Here is a 17774-nt window from a genome sequence, read left to right as displayed (position 1 = left end):
TTTCTGCAACAAAGAGTCCAACTCTTACATTATGAAAAATAAAATGACGTTTGCTTTTAAACAAAATTAAGTATTTCGGTATACAACATACTTTTTATATTCTCTTGTAAGATTATAATAAATCACATTCAAAACTGATGGCGGCAAAGAACTTGCCATATTCAAATAAGGCTTTAAAAGTAAATATGTGGCCACATTCAAATTCACATTCAGATTTTAAAATGCAGGCTAAGTAAAGTCTAAAAAGTATGTTCCTCGCGTAAAATGTTAATGATGTTAAAGATTCTTCTTATAATGTTACAAGTTAATGTATTGTTCTAATACATTGTTAATTTTTATTTAATTTTATAAAAGTTAAATGCATTTACTGTAGAAAAAGCCATATTTGGATTCATACACTACCTGATGAAAGTCTTGTCATCAATCCCAGTTGTTAGAGCGAATAATAATAACTTGACTTCTAGTTGATCCTTTGGAAGTGGCAGAGGGTAGATTTTTCTGATGAATCATCTGTTGAACTGCATCTTAATCATCACAAATACTGAAGAAGATCTATTAGAACTTACATGAACCCAAGAATTATGCAGAAATCAAGTTTGGTGAAGGAAAAAATCATCGTTTGGGGTTACATTTAGTATGGGGGCGTGCGAGAGATCTGCAGAGTGGATGGCAGCATCAACAGCCTGAGGTATCAAGACATTTGTGCTGCCCATTACATTACAAACCACAGGAGAGGGCAAATTCTTCAGCAGGATAGCGCTCCTTCTCATACTTCAACTTCCACATCAAAGTACCTGAGAGCAAAGAAGGTGACGGTGCTCAAGGATTGGCCAGCCCAGTCACCAGACATAAACATTATTGAGCATGTCTGAGATAAGATGGAGGCATTGAAGATGAATCAAAAGAATCTTGATAAACTCTGGGAGTCCTGTAAGAACGCTTTCTTTGTCATTCCAGAAGTTATTTGAGTCATTGCAGAGATGTATGAATGCAGTCCTCCAAGCTCATGGGAGTCATACACAATATTCATTCTTTCTCCACTGCACCATGACTTTATATTCTATACTGTATATTATTTCTGTTAAGTGACATGGCTTTTGTCTAAGCAAAGTCAGAGCTTACTGTCCTAATTTAGTAATTAAAAATCAAGTCATGCTCATGTTTTATTTTGGTAAAATAAGCGTAGTCTTGAGGCCTTTGCCTGTCATATTAGCCACTTCTGATTTAAAATGATCATCTAGAAGTCAAGTTATTATTTGTTGTTCCTAAAACTTGGATAGACAACAAGTCTTTTGTCAGGTAGTGTGTACTTGCATAAATATATTCTTGAAAATATATATATTTTTAGTCTATTATACTTAGAATCATTTTAAACTGCTCAATCGGCCAAAATCCATCCAATCACCAACAGTCCATTTCAATAAAACCTTAACAAAACTCTAATTAAAACTCTACTCCCCAATATAGTTTAACTTTTCTTTAAAAATTATTTGTGTATTTATGGACCATAAATGCAGAGGACACTGACCTAAACAGACTTTTGTAGATTTAGTTTATCATAATTTTTAAAGCTTTAAATCTTTTTTTTAAGAAAGGTTGCTGTTTGTTTAAAAGTTTTGACACTTTATTTAAAATATGTAGTTAAGATATTACTAATTTAAAAAAATTTTTATGGGGCAAGTAAAAATATTTTTCCGCTGGCCCAACTGGGCTATTTTTAGGCTATTGTTTATTATAGTGGTTTGTTTTTTTAATTTATGTAAAATAAAAGTCCTCTTTACTACTCTTAGCATTTCACTGATTTAGGAGCTCGTTTTAGTGCTAAAACACTTTGTGAAGGAGCAAAAATGTAGGAGTGATGACATATCCATTATTTTTATTTATTTATTTATTTATTTTTTCCAAAATTTTCAAGATCACAGCTACTTTTACCTTCTTGGACGAATGCACACATTTTGGGGAAATAAGAGATCTTGTCAGAAGACATGCACAAATCAAGAATTCAGACTTTCCGACCATCATCTCTTAGTAGTATTTAAAGACTGTTTCACAAGTATGATCTGCACACTCTGAATGTTTTTGTAGACGTAAATTCATCATGCTGTCACCGTCACGTCTGCATCACTTCCCTGCTATTGGCAAATCCTCCCAAATGGCCCACATGTAGCCAGAATAAAAACATGCATGAATATTTTCTTATTTAAAAATAAATAATATTTAATTTGTAATCATTTATACCTGAGTTGTGTGTAATCTGTAGCTGTGATTCAATTATAGCGTGCCTCACATAATATAAAAATCTTTTCAGTCTCTTTCTTTTTGTTTTAAATAGTTGTGGGCCCTTTGAGATTCTGTGGACCTGCGGTACCAAACCCATTCACCGCCGCTGTTCGTTATGCTTGGAAAACACGCCATGCAATAAATGGATATATACTGTATGCACAGAGCTTTTATAACACTGCGCACATCTGCAGCAAACATGGCCTGCCGTCCTCCTCCAGATGCTGGTTAATATGATTAAAGAGAAAGACTGTTCACTTAAATGGGGAACTTACTCCAAACCACTGAGGAACCCCCATTTGATGAGGTTTTGTCATAACTTCTCTACCGCCTTCTCTAGAAAGCATTTCTGGAGACAAACAGCACATTTAGCGCTCTTATGAAATAACCTTTCAAAACGTTTAATCTGTTTTTGTCTTTCTTTTTTTTTAGTTAAAGGAGATGTTTTCATAGAAACTTTGCCGTATTTGAGCAATTCCATGCAAATGTCAACCTTGCCATGAAAAAAAAAAAGCTTTTTGCCAAAATATTGAAACCGTTTCTGCGTTTTTTGTGTAAGCATTTTGCAGTACTTTAAAACAGTGTTTCCCAACCCTGATCCTGGAGGCACACCAACAGTACATATTTTGGATGTCTCCCTTTTCCGACCCATTAACTTCAGGTGTTGGAGTCTCTTCTGATTTTATGATAAGTTGATTCAGGTGTGTTTGATTAGGGAGACATTGAAAATGTGTACTGTTGGTGTGCCTTCAGGAACAGGGTTGGGAAACACTGCTTTAAAAAACACTTAAAAATGTCTCTGTTAATGTTTTTAAACTATTATATTTGATTTACCAAAATCCCACAAGTGTCAGTTTCACATCTGTCACATCCACATCGGAGAGATGTCACATCCATAATGACACTGTTTCCTCATAAATGCAAAAAATATCAAGTAAAATAAAATCAATTCTTTTGTTCTATAGTAAACCGACTCTTATTCTTTTGATTATCATTATTTCTTTTGGGTTGTGCAGTTTAATTCACAGAATTTCTTCAAAGTATGTGGTAGACTGTAAACTCACTTACTTTTTTTGGTCACATCCATAATGCGTGTTAATTCCCTCCCAAACTATAAAAAATGTTTACAGAATGATTTTTTTCTGATCCTTTAACTCTGTGGTTAGTTGTTTTGTACAATATAAAAAGATGTTTCAATATAATGTTAACATACACTTTCTCTGTGAATTTGAGATTTTACTGCAATTGTCACACCCATAACACTGGAATTGCATAAGAAATTACATTTAAAAAATGTTAAATGTATTTAAAATAAAAATAGACCATTTAAATTGTCAAATTCTTCTGATTTAAAGTAGTGTGTTTGAGTAAGTTTAAAATAAAAATGTCATTTAGAGCAATTTTGTGCATAATATTCGTTCCTTTTTTTCCGGCTTAGTCCCTTTTAGGGCTGTGCGATTTGGGATAAACATCTAATTGCAATATATTTTTGTTTATTTTTTATTTTTATTCTTTGACAGATATTGTGAGTCGATTTGCAAAAGCAGTCAAGCTTCAGCTCAATAATCTGTAAGTCATAGCAACAATTCTGCGACAGCTTTTAAAAAAGACCTGTTTTTGTTCGGGGTCTGTAACTTTAAACCAAAATATTCCCAAATTACCAATGCTGTCCCTTTATTCATCAGGGGTCGCCACAGAGGAATGAACCGCCAACTTATCAAGCGCATATTTTACACAGCGGACGCCCTTCCAGCTGCAATCCAGTACTGGAAAAGCATAATAATATAACAAATAATAACATTTTGCATAATAACAAAATAGGTGATGTTTTCAATTCAATTCAATTCACCTTTATTTGTATAGCGCTTATACAATGTAGATTGTGTCAAAGCAGCTTCACATAAAAGGTCACAGTAAATAGGAACAGTGTAGTTCAGTTTGTAGTGTTTAAGTTCAGTTCAGTTTAGCTCAGTTCAGTGTGGTTTAATAATCACTACTGAGAGTCCAAATATTGAAGGACAAATCCAACGATGCGCAGCTCTACAGATCCCGAACCATGCAAGCCAGTGGCGACAGCGGAGAGGGAAAAAAAACTTCACTAATGGCGGAAGTGAAGAAAAAAAAAACCTTGAGAGAAACCAGGCTCAGTTGGGCACGATCATTTTAATTTCTCCGCTGGCCAAACGTCTTGTGCAGAGCTGCAGTCTCAGTGGTTTTCAAAAGTTTATATTCATTAACACTACTAATGTTTTCAACTTTTCAAAGAATTAAGACATCAATAATTAGTGAATCAATCGTATTTTGTGTAAAAGCCCTAAATTATTATTAACATTTGGGACTTTCTACTAGAAACGTACTGTACATTGTCTGTCCTTGAAATAAAAAAATAAATACAGTGCATAAAAAGTATTTCATCCCAAAAATTATTAAAATGGACTGTGGTTGATTTCTGTGATTTTGTTCTGTAAAGGAATATGTTCTTCATTTGGTTCTCAGATTGTTTTTCTTTATTAAAAACACAACTTTACAAACCCTGTCATTGACCTTGTCTTCAGCCCCATTGAACCTACAGCTTTAATAGTTTCGTTATGCTAAAAACTGTTATTTTCAGCAATATAAACTTCAGAAATAGCAGGTTTAAGTTATCATTCACATCAATTGATGAAAAACATTATTAATTATAAATAAGTTCTACAAATAAATACTATTTTACAATTGTCCCCATGTTTCTGTGAGTCCTGTCATATTTGCATTAAATGTAACATAAAATGTGTGCAAAACACCTTTAAATGAGATTTTATGCTTGTTTTTGTATGATTTTTTGAGGGGATGACAAGCTTAAAGGTCAGGCAGGCCCTGTCACATTTTTTATAAGTGAAAACATATGTTTCTGGTAGAATGTCTCATTTACAGTTTCGACAATGTTACCAGGCATTTATAGAACAGAATAGAATAAGTATTGTAATTTTACTCATACCTAATAAATCCAGAGAAACTGCTCATTTTCAGGTGGACATTTATTACATGCGTAGCAAAGACAGCAAGATCTGGTCAAATTTATTCTCAATCTCAAAAAATAGAAGAACTACTGGTTAAAGCTAAAACTGAAGGTGCAGGTTCAGCAGAAGCTCAGAACAGCATCTTCTTTGTTCACTTCCAATCTTGAACGACGTGCTTCTACATGTCCTGCACCTGAGAGCCGTCCTGTTTGTCCGAGCTTGTTTTGCGGTGCAGACTGAGTTTCTCGTTCACTTAAAAGAATTAAGGAGAACTGCAACTAAACGCAGCCCTGTTGATGTGAGTCACACTGCCGAGGCTTGGAGAAAAAAAAAGGTTATTGGACGTGTTGGGGCAGAAAGTGCAGTTAAAACTAACAATGAGAAAATCACTGCCGTCTCTGAAGCAGCACAAAAAATGTGTCAAAGGTTAATGTGCAGCAGAGTCATCATACTGTATGTGGAAGCTGCTTGTTAAAGAGAACTTTTGACCACTTTCTCTGTTTTCATTTCCTTTCAAACGAGAAATATCAGACACTTGAAGTTTACATTTACCCAGAGTAACTTACAAATGCAAACAGTAGATGTACAGGTAATCGGACCTACAAAAGTGCAGCAACCTGTGCTATGGAAAGTCACAGATTATATTATTGTTAAGATTTATTTTATAAATAATTTCTAAGATATATAATATTGTTATATTTATATAAATATACTGCTCAAAAAAGAAAGGGAACGCTAAAATAACATATCCTAGATCTAAATGAATGAAATATTCTTAAAAAAATGCTTTGTTCTTTACATAGTTGAATGTGATGACAACAAAGTTACACAAAAAATTATCAACGGAAATCATATTTACAAACTCAAGTCTGGATTTGGAGTCACGTTCGAAATTGAAGTAGAAAAACACACTACAGGCTGATCTAACTTTGATGTAATGTCCTTAAAACTAGTCAAAATGAGGCTCAGTAGTGTGTGTGTCCTCCACGTGCCTGTATTACTTCATTGACAATGCCTGGGCATGCTCCTGATGAGGTGACAGATGGTCTCGGATCTCCTTCCAGACCTGGACTAAAACATCCACCAACTCCTGGACAGTCTGTAGTGCAACGTGACGTTGGTGGATTGAGTAAGACATGATGTCCCAGATGTGCTCAATTGGATTCAGGTCTGGGCAACGGGCGGGCCAGTCCATAGCATCAATGCCTTCGTCTTGCAGGAACTGCTGACACACTCCAGCCACATGAGGTCTCTAGCATTGTCTTGCATTAGGAGGAATCCAGGACCAACTGCATGGGGTCTCACAAGGGATCTGATGGGGTGGCAGATGGTCTCCTGAGGGATCTCCTGCCAGACCTGGACTAAAGTATCCGCCAACTCCTGGATAGTCTCTGGTGCAACGTGGCGCAGGTGGATAGAGAGAGACATGATGTCCCAGATGTGCTCAATTGGATTCAGGTCTGGGCAACGGGCGGGCCAGTCCATAGCATCAATGCCTTCGTCTTGCAGGAACTGCTGACACACTCCAGCCACATGAGGTCTCTAGCATTGTCTTGCATTAGGAGGAATCCAGGACCAACTGCATGGGGTCTCACAAGGGATCTGATGGGGTGGCAGATGGTCTCCTGAGGGATCTCCTGCCAGACCTGGACTAAAGTATCCGCCAACTCCTGGATAGTCTCTGGTGCAACGTGGCGCAGGTGGATAGAGAGAGACATGATGTCCCAGATGTGCTCAATTGGATTCAGGTCTGGGCAACGGGCGGGCCAGTCCATAGCATCAGCACTTTCATCTTGCAGAAACTGCTGACACACTCCAGCCACATGAGGCTTTCTAGCATTGTCTTGCATTAGGAGGAACCCAGGACCAACTGCATGGGGTCTCACAAGGGATCTGATGGGGTGGCAGATGGTCTTCTGTGGGATCTCCTCCCAGACCTGGACTAAAGCATCCGCCAACTCCTGGATAGTCTCTGGTGCAACGTGGCGCAGGTGGATAGAGTGAGACATGATGTCCCAGATGTGCTCAATTGGATTCAGGTCTGGGCAACGGGCGGGCCAGTCCATAGCATCAATGCCTTCAACTTGCAGCAACTGCTGACACACTCCAGCCACATGAGGTCTCTAGCATTGTTTTGCATTTGGAGGACCCCAGGGCCAACCGCATCTGCATATGGTCTCACAAGGGGTCTGAGCTCTGAGGATCTCATCAGAGAAGTGTGATTGACTTGACTGAGTTACATTGTGTTGTTTAAGTGTTCCCTTTATTTTTTGAGCAGTGTGTATACATGTACACACACAGTATGTATGTGTTTATTCCCTAGTATAATAATAATTATTATTATTATTCTATTGTATAATTTCAAAACGCATCATTTTTTTAAAGTATAATAAAACAATTTTGTGGCATATAATATCTTGTTTTTTATGTACATTCTACTAGGGGTGGGCGGTACACCGGTGTCATAGTCATCACCGGTGTGACATTGCGCCACGACATGGATTTTCTAATACCGTCAATACCGTAATAAATCAATTATGCGCCTTGAACGGCTCCATTTACATCAATAATAGCTAATTCTAAATAATAAGGCATTCAATTTTCTTCAAACGTTCAGTTGTGGTCTGAATACATGTCTTTATACTACAGGGCTCGAAATTGCAACCATTTTGGTCGCATGAGCGCCCGAAATTTAATCTATGCGCCCTCATAATATATTTGGGAGCATTTGTGTGTCTGAATATAATGGTTGTAGTGCAATCTGATTTGATTTTCTCTAAAAACTTGCTGAATCGCTCTACCCTGCCGCTGTATTGGTTCATATTAGCTGTCAATCACTCAACGCTTCCCGCTGTCAGATAACAGGGAGCTTTTGTTACTGCAGGAAATGCAAACGGCTGAAGAGTGAAAAGTGCACAGGTTTGCAAACCTCACCTAAAGTTATAATAATAATAATGGCGCAGATGACAGCGATCATGACATGAGGTAAATGTTGATCCGCATGCTGAGATCAATCGAGGGTTTTCGGAGAAGGTGCCTGAATCTCGATGCGTTGCATTCACCGCGTGTTCAGCGCAAATGTCCGCTAAATATAAAATCTAACACTGTACACATCATCGCCAAAGAAACTCACCTTTACTAAGTTTACTCTGAAACTACGGCTCATAACAAAGAGCGGAATTCCGCCGGTGGTCATCATGAGAATCCTGCTCTGTCTGCTTATAAATTGGTGTGGCTGACTCGCCTGCTTTATTCCACCAACACAGAGAAATGAAGATCAGCTCATAACGAGACTGAGCATTTACAATGACCCAAACCAAAACTTTTAAAGAGTGATAGAAGTGAGACTTTCTTTTGTCTGTTCTTCCTTGAGATGTATATTATTTTGCTATTGAAAGTAATACCATGATATTATACCGTCACCGTTCAAAACATGAAAAATACCGTGATATTAATTTTAGGTCATATCGCCCACCCCTACATTCTACTACATTTTATAAAAAACAGATGTATTTCTTTTTTATTTCTATTGTAAAAAAAATCATTCTAAAATCAAGTTAATCAAAATATAAAAAAATGTTGAAAATATGTTAAAAATATGTTAAAAATGTAACAAAATTATAAAATTGTATGTATAAAATGATACGGATGAAATCTGTATACACGCACACACACACATTCACAAACAGGAGTCATTTCATTTAAAAGAAATTCAACTCTCAGCTGTTGTTTGTGTGCAGGAGCGTTTGTGATCTGCTGGACGCCTGGACTCGTGGTTCTCCTCCTGGATGGGCTGAAGTGCGAGCGCTGCGAGGTGCTGAAGTTCAAGCGCTGGCTGCTGCTCCTCGCCGTCCTCAACTCCGTCATGAACCCCATCATCTACTCCTACAGAGACGAGGAGATGTGGAACACCATCAAGAACCTGCTGCGCTGCAGTCGCAGTGGCACGAGGCGACAGCGCTCATCCAAAGCCAACATCCAGAGAGAAACCACCAGCAGCCTCAAAGAAAACACAACCGAGGACAGCAAAGTGTCCACGCAGGAGATGCTCAAATCCTGAACACCGCTTTATTAATCAAACTGATAAGTTAATCAATCCTCCTGCAGGTGAGGACTACTCAGTAGAGACGCCAACGATTAATCGACGATGAGTTCATTGTTGATAATCCTTTAAATCAATACACTTTATTGACGGTCGATTGAAAACGGATGTCATTAATGTGCACAGTTTTGAGGATCTGGGAAAAACACGTATAGCAGATGCGAAGGGAAAACAAAGTGAGTTTATTAAAAACTCAATGGTACTGTTCTTGAAGGAACAGCACAGGACATCCGTTTACCGTCCAAAGATTTTGTATTCTGTGGACAGATAATCGGAAATGGATTAACATCAAGTCTAATTCATCTGGGACGTTTATTTCATGAACATGTAACGTATAAATATTTTTATTTTTATGTGAGGTACATACAGACTGATGAAGTGGACTTCAAAACGAAATGGCCTAAGCCTTCACCACGTCATAGACATTTAAGAGTAAACGTTTTCCATATTTCCCTTAATATGCACAATATCCTTTGCACATTTAGGAAGAAAATAACCCATTTACAGTAACAAAACTAGCTTTCTCACACGAGCCCCTTTCACACTTTTAACATCACTAAATTGCAGTAAAATTATTTGGTCAATTTAAACACGCATTATTCACACCAGCAGCTTTCACATCCTTTCAGCTGTTTTGTCCCGGAGACAAACCAAAATATTGAACTATAAGAGAAAAAAATTTGCTAGCATCCGAAGGCAGAGGCACTACCCGTGGCTAAAAACAAAAGATTTATGCGTCATTCACACTAGCGGCGAAATTTGTAGCTGCCTGTTGCTCAGGGGTGCGTTTCCTAAACAACGACGTACTGTAACTTGTGGCTGAATTATCATAGTACGATGCATCTTTTGGGAAAAGAATGATGTAGTGATGAGTTTCTCCCAAAACCCCTAGTTTCTCTGTCGCAGATCCATCGTTTGACTCACGTTAGTTATAATGTAAAACGCCCATAATGATGCTCTAAACGGGGTGGTAACATCTTCTTTAGAGAAGAACCCTGTAATTTGTGCTAATTATATTGTTTTATATATTGTTTAGGATATTGTTTATTTATTTTTTTATATTTCTAAGTCTACTTTTACAATTTGACACATGTAAACATCTGCAGAAATTTTCTAACCAACAGGCTCATGTCATATGCAGTACAGATACTTAATAAATAACCTACTGTAAATTAAAACCATTAACGTATGCTATATATTTTGGTTTTCACAAGCTTTGAAGACGTAACGTAAATTCTGCTTTTAAATAATAGGTCACCTATAAGCTTTCCTCATGAGCCATGGCTGTGTTCAATATGACATCAATGTTTTCAAAGTAACTGCAAAGGGAGTGCAATTGTAGACATGAAGATCGCTAAAACTGAACTGTAAAAATACTTCGAAAGCAAATTACACCTGAGAGAGATAACTTTGATGCTTTTTTAAAAATAATTCTAAGTTTAAATGTTAGAATGTTCTAACTGAATAGGGCATAAGGGGAGATAACTGAGAATAGATCACAGCCAGGAACTATGTTTCTAACTATAGCTCCAGAGGCGTAGTTGCAAGCATACAAGTTTTCAAATGTTCGTTAAAACGAAGGATTTTGGAAACTCCAAATCAACGAACTCCGTTTGTAACGACCAAACTTGTGACCATAGTTGGCTAGCGATGGTTTTCGGAAACGTACCCCAGGGTGGCAATTGAAACCCTTCACGGTGATATTAACAGAGATCGAACGAGTTTACTTGAAAGTAAACATTGTTCAGAGAAAACACTAAATATAAATGGAATCAGTACATAAAACGCCTATTTACAAAGAAGATCAAGAAAATCAAACTGTTACCGTCGTGTAGGATTTTCGTCACATTTTGCAACAGGATAATATATAAACACACAGCTGTTTGACACTATTCTCTGCACCTACCAAATCAGTAAAGTGAATCACTGAATCCCTATACTGCTTGCGGTATCAAATTACATTAAAACAACTCATCCAGCAGTTCATACTCTCATCCAATATCTCGTTTGTCACGGGGGCATGCATGAAATGTTTCTGAATGAAAGTGAAAGTACCAAACTGCAGTTAAAGTCAACAAATTAAAAATGACATGAAACTCTGGAGGAAATGTGGATAGCGTGATGACTCAATGACGTTAATCGAATTATGTGCGATTACATGTAAAACAGGATCATGAAAGGAACATTCAAAAAGCAACTCACGTAAACACCTTCATCATATTATTGTCCTATTCAGATTAAGGCAAATAATTTAATTAACTTATGTAAACATAGTCAATGATTCAATTTACTATATAACTAGCCTTTTATTTGCAGTAAAAGCATTTTCCTCTGTGAGGATGCTTGATTTTGAGTGTTGATTACACATCTTGTTCACAGTGTGCCACTGAAATAGGCACACCTTTAATATTTAGGGTTAAAGATTAATCGATTAATTGATTGTTCATTTAAATGATGAAAGATCATGGGAATCTGTGGAAATTGACATACCTATTACAAACAAATGCGCTTTTATTTTTCTCCACTTTTTTATTGATCATTTCCCGCATAAGCTCCTCCATGTCCAGACATGTTCCTCTCCGACAGCAGTGCACTTGTAAGGTTTAACTTTACCTTGTCACTCTTCGCCTATTGACAATAGTTTTTTCAACAGATTGAATACAAACACTGTGCTAGCTTGAAATCTGTGTCCATCTGTTGGTTTATTAGTATGTTGTACTGTACTGCATTTTTAGATCTTGAAATAGATGTAGATTTGTAGGTTGTAGATCATCTTGTAGATATTATGTACGCATTCGAGCAATGTCATGTGCATTTCGTAGTCTTCACGTGTGAGAATAATGACTTTATAAAAGTTTGTACTGTATATAGATGATTATTATCGTGATTATATGGTCAGTTGTGTAAATACAAAGAGGTACAGCTAATATCTGTTTGTGTATGATGTTCACTTGATTCAATATGACAAATTCTTTGTGTATAAATGATGTACTTTTAGTTTTTTTAAATAATAAATAAATAAAACAATAAATGATTCTTAAATAAATGCATTTTATTAAATAATAAATAAATAAATAAATATTAAATAATAAATAAATAAATAAATAAATAAATAAATAAATAAATAAATAAATATGAAATAGTAAATAAATAATAAAATATGAAATAGTAAATAAATAAATAAATAAATAAATGCATTTTATTAAATAATAAATAAAATAAATATGAAATAATAAATAAATAAATAAATATGAAATAGTAAATAAATAAATAAATATGAAATAGTAATTAAATAAATAAATGAATAAATATTAAATAATAAATAAATAAATATTAAATAATAAATAAATATTAAATAATAAATAAATATTAAATAATAAATAAATAAAACAATAAAAAATATCTAATAAATGCGTTTTATTAAATAATAAATAAATAAATATTAAATAATAAATAAATAAATATTAAATAATAAATAAATAAATATTAAATAATAAATAAATAAAACAATAAATAATTCTCTAATAAATGCATTTTATTAAATAATAAATAAATAAATAAATATTAAATAATAAATAAATATTAAAAAATAAATAAATATTAAATAGTAAATAAATAAATAAATAAATATTAAATAATAAATAAATAAACATTAAATAATAAATAAATATTAAATAATAAATAATAAAACAATAAATAATTCTCTAATAAATGCATTTTATTAAATAATAAATAAATAAATATTAAATAATTAATAAATATTAAAAAATAAACAAATAAATATTAAATAATAAATAAAACAAATAGTTCTCTAATAAATGCATTTTATTAAATAATAAATAAATATTAAATAATAAATAAATAAATATTAAATAATAAATAAATATTAAATAATAAATAAATAAAACAATAAATAATTGTCTAATAAATGCATTTTATTAAATAATAAATAAATAAATAAATATTAAATAATAAAAAAATAAATATTAAATAATAAATAAATAAAACAATAAATAATTCTCTAATAAATGCATTTTATTAAATAATAAATAAATAAATAAATAAATATTAAATAATAAATAAATAAAACAATAAATGATTCTCTAATAAATGCATTTTATCAAATGCACAAATACTCATTGGGAAACTGGAAAAACTGGACTGACACATTTTTTATTTACTAGAACTTCTATGTTAAGCTGCTTTGACTAGCATTATAGAAATAAAGATGAAGTGAATTAAAACAAAATTATGCTAGTCTTGAATAGAAAACAAAAACATTTGTTTAGATCAGGGGTGCCCAAACCTTTTCGTATAAAGGGCCAAAAGCCAAATATCATTGAGAGCCATGAGCCGAAGGTAAATATACTAAACACTAAACTATATTACACTAATGTTGCCATGGGTATTTTCCGAATTTATTTCATAAGATTATATATAAATAAATAGAAAACCTTACTTTAAATTGTATTAACTAATACAGTATAACTTTATAAATTGTAACTTAATGCAATTAAAACATAAACAATTATAACACAGTGGAGTTCAACACTAATCAGGGTATCTTCTGTTCATTCCATATCCGTTTTAAACAAAAGAAGGAAAACTAAGACAACGACTGTTTTTCGGTTGTACTTTTTTTCACCAAAAACTAAAAAAACACAAGATTTTGGCTGTTTTTTCGATTTTTGGTTTAGTGTAGGAAAATGGATAAACGACTTTAAAATTCCTTATACACATGTAGGCGGTGCTGAAATGCCCCTTTTCCTCTGATTGGTCAACCAAATCTGAGCTTGTGACGTCGCCTTCAAAATAATAGTGCTCTGCGAGACACCAGGCTTTAATTATTATTATTTAATTATATTAGTTTACATATTCTATCATTTAATCAGTTGGCAGGCTTACATTCATTGGGTATGCATAAATTAAATAGAAATGTAAGTTAGTATTATTACACATATTTCATTAAAATAAGGTCATAGTTTGCTGCCAAACGTCTTGTCTTGGCATTTTCGAGCAGAACCTGGTTTGTATGATTGCTTCCGAGCAAGGCCTATATAACAATGATAATGATGATAATAATAATAATAATAATAATAATAATAATAATAATAATAATAATAATAATAACAATAATAATATAAAGGGACTAAGCCGAAAAGACTTCTTGCTGCTGTGCACCTGATGCTGAGCAAAGATAACCATTTCCGAGCAGCATCTGGTTTGCATGATTGTTTCAGAGCTACTGAAGGTCTAAATAATAATAATAATAATATTAATAATAATATTATTAATATTAATAGGCTTATGGTAATAGTAATAATTATTATTTACTTTGTGTTTTTTATTGTTTATATATTGTTTATCTTTAATTATATATATATATATATATATATATATAGGACTATTATTTTGAGGATGATGTCACGAGTTGACCAATCTGAGGAAAAGGGGCATCTCAGCACCGCCTACCTGTGTATAATGAATTTTATCATCCATTTTCCTACCCTAAACCAAAAAATGAACATCGAGCCAAAATCTTGTTTTTTCCATTTTTTTGTGAGACAAAAAAAACATCTGTTTTCTTAGTTTTACTTTTTTTTTTTAACGGTTGAAATGAACGGAAGATACCCTGATTAACGCTGAATACACTAGTCAAGCAGAATCTGCCTTTGACGTGATTTGCTCACCAAAGTCTCTGCACTGTACGACAGTACATTTAAACTAAATCAGATTATTTTATGCCATTTACTTGAAACATTTCATTTCAGTTAGCTTTTAACAATAAAACAAACAAACAAACAAACAAAAGGGTTACTTTAAATTTAAATTGACAATCTCGAAACATCCCTATTATTCTCCCTCTCTTCTTAGATGGGATGGTGGGCCAAATCAAAGGTTACCATGGGCCAACTTTGGCCCGAGGGCCCTAGATTGGGCATCACTGGTTTAGAAAGATGTAATATTACAAAATATTTTAAAAAAATATTGTTACAATTAAAAGGTTTTTTTTAGATTAGTGCATTTTTCTATCCATCAAAACACTTCTGCAGTGTGAAGGAATGAGTAAATCACACACAGCTATCAGTTTATGCACAATTATCATGTTATGAAAATTATTTTGTTAATATTAGAGATATTTTAGCAAATATAAAAACAAATATTCAATTCAAGTTTATTTCTATAGCGCTTTTACAATGTACAGCAGATTGTATCAAAGCAGCTTAACATAGAAGTTCTAGAAAATTGAGACAGTCTCAGTTCAGTTGAGTTCAGTGCAAATTTCACTGCTGAAAGTCCAAACACTGAAGAGCAAATCCATCAATGCGCAGCTCCGCGAGTCCCAAAACCAAGAAAACCAATTGCGAGGAACAAACTTCACCAATTAACGAAAGTGAAAGAAAAAACCTTGAGAGAATCCAGGCTCAGTTAGGTACAACCAATTCTCCTCTGGCCAAACTTCTTGCGCAGAGATGCAATCTAGGCGCTGGAGGCTGGAGAACGCTGGACGTCCATCGTGGAGAAGCTGCAGGTGTGAGTAGATCACCGACGGGTGTTTAGGCTGGCCACGGGATCAATGAGGAGACTCATCTGTCACTGTGGTCTTTCAGGAATCAATCACATGCTCTCCAATCCTCCATGCTACAGCATCTGCTCAGGATACATACTGGTCCAGGAAGATGGATACCTCAAGAAGTCCTCTATGGTTGGCGTCCTCTCTTCACAGGTCTTGGATCAATGGCGCTACACACTCTCTAGAGCAGGGGTGACCAACTCTGTTCCTGGAGGTCGACCTCCCTGCAGATTTCAGTTGCAACTCATATCAAACACACCTGCCTGTAATTATCAAGTGCTGTTCAGGTCCTAATTAATTGGTTCAGGTGTGTTTGATCATGGTTGGAGCTGAACTTTGCAGGAAGGTCGATCTCCAGGAACAGGGTTGAGCACCACTGCTCTAGAGGCCTCGGGATGAGTATCCCCAGTTGGAAATAGAGAACAAAGAAAATAATTAATGTAGCTGCTGTTTATTGTGTATTTAAATAAAATAAATCAAAATGACAAAAGCTTTAACTGCAAACTTAAATAAAAGAGAACTCTATATAAGTGTATAATACCACAACAGTGGCACTGGGTGATGCTTTATACAGTATCTACAAATGGATCTTTTTGTTATCATCATTTTAATATTTGAATGTAGAAACAATCGTTAATAACCCAATATGCACAATTTATAAAATCCTTTCTTTGTATTCCTAACATCGCTGAGTCCTTATTGAAGTTTAAATTATAGAAACCACTCCCAGTGTGCACTGAACTTAGACACTGAAATACAAAGTGCTAGGTCAGGGGCACAGAATAAACCGGTTCCTTTCTTTTTACAATTGAAAATTGCCAAATCTTCCCTTTGTTACGCAACCGCGAAGCCAAAACGAGCTGGTGCAGATCTCCACACCTGAGCTCCAGTCAGGCTCCTGCAATTGCAACACAGTTTAATTACAGCATGATGAGCCTAAACTTCCAGGGGTGCTTCCCGGGAAACCCGCTTTTCCTGTTGATACTTTCGCAAGTATGAGCTCGACGGCCACCTGTAGGTCCTCATGTCGGACGTACTCCTGCATAAACAGGATGATTTATTCTTCCGGTGTGGGCACCGATTACATACTGTATAGAGAAAACACACTTGCATCCTGTCGATTCAATAAGATAAAGAGGACATGTACACCATTAACTTTTTGTTTTAGTCACTCGTACACCATGATGAGATGTAATTAACATTAAAAAAGTCTTCAAACTACTTATTTCAAATAAGCTGAAAAAAGCACAATTCTTAAGTTTTTTGGGGAGAATTTAATTGTTTTATGTTCAATTCACTTAAATGTGTAAAACCAGTACTTTAACTTAATTAGTTTGTGTTGGGAAAACAAGAAGGCATTGTGTAGAGGCTGTAGTGGCAATTTTCTTAAGGAGGCTCTCTCAGTGGTCAGAAAGACAAAATCTTACCCAAAGTGTCCTTTAAAGTTTTATTCTTTGCAAAGAAGTTCACACGATCATACAGTAACGACAGTTTCTGCAGAGAGTGAGACGCAGAAACAGAGTGCGTTCTCTTTTTATCTATCATCAGTGACACATAGGATGAATCACAGTTGCATCAGCGCTCAACTTCATTTTTGACCATCTACTGTACATTTCAGCCTATTTACATTTACCTCCCATCCGAACATGTAGTTTCAAGAGTTCACACTTAGATGATGCTCGACTAAGATAGCAGGTTTGGCATGCTGTCCCGGGAGAGAACCCTGAACTCGCAGATAGATGAGCCCAAGGTTCCCGCCTGGTCAATGAGCATTTGGAGGGATACGAGATCAGGAGTTTCTCGAGTGCCCCCTTTTGCT

The 17774-nt window shown here is 34.7% G+C and overlaps 1 protein-coding gene across 2 annotated transcripts in view; it reads left to right on the top strand.

The window, feature by feature from the left end:
• The window catches only part of lpar3 (lysophosphatidic acid receptor 3), a 30509-nt gene extending 18142 nt beyond the window's left edge, over positions 1-12367 (top strand). The window contains exon 3 of one of the 2 annotated variants that reach the window (XM_056447817.1): positions 9020-12367. In XM_056447817.1, coding sequence (XP_056303792.1) covers positions 9020-9339 — 320 coding nt within the window. In that variant the 3' untranslated portion in view covers positions 9340-12367. Of the gene's footprint in view, positions 1-2332; positions 2808-9019 lie in introns of those variants that run through there. The other variant, XM_056447818.1, reaches the window with a different exon arrangement.
• The last annotated feature ends 5407 nt before the right edge of the window (positions 12368-17774 follow it).

This window comes from Danio aesculapii, chromosome 22 (genome assembly GCF_903798145.1).
Source record: "Danio aesculapii chromosome 22, fDanAes4.1, whole genome shotgun sequence".
Classification (NCBI taxonomy): Eukaryota; Metazoa; Chordata; class Actinopteri; order Cypriniformes; family Danionidae; genus Danio; species Danio aesculapii.
This window is presented reverse-complemented; position numbering and strand designations above follow the sequence as displayed.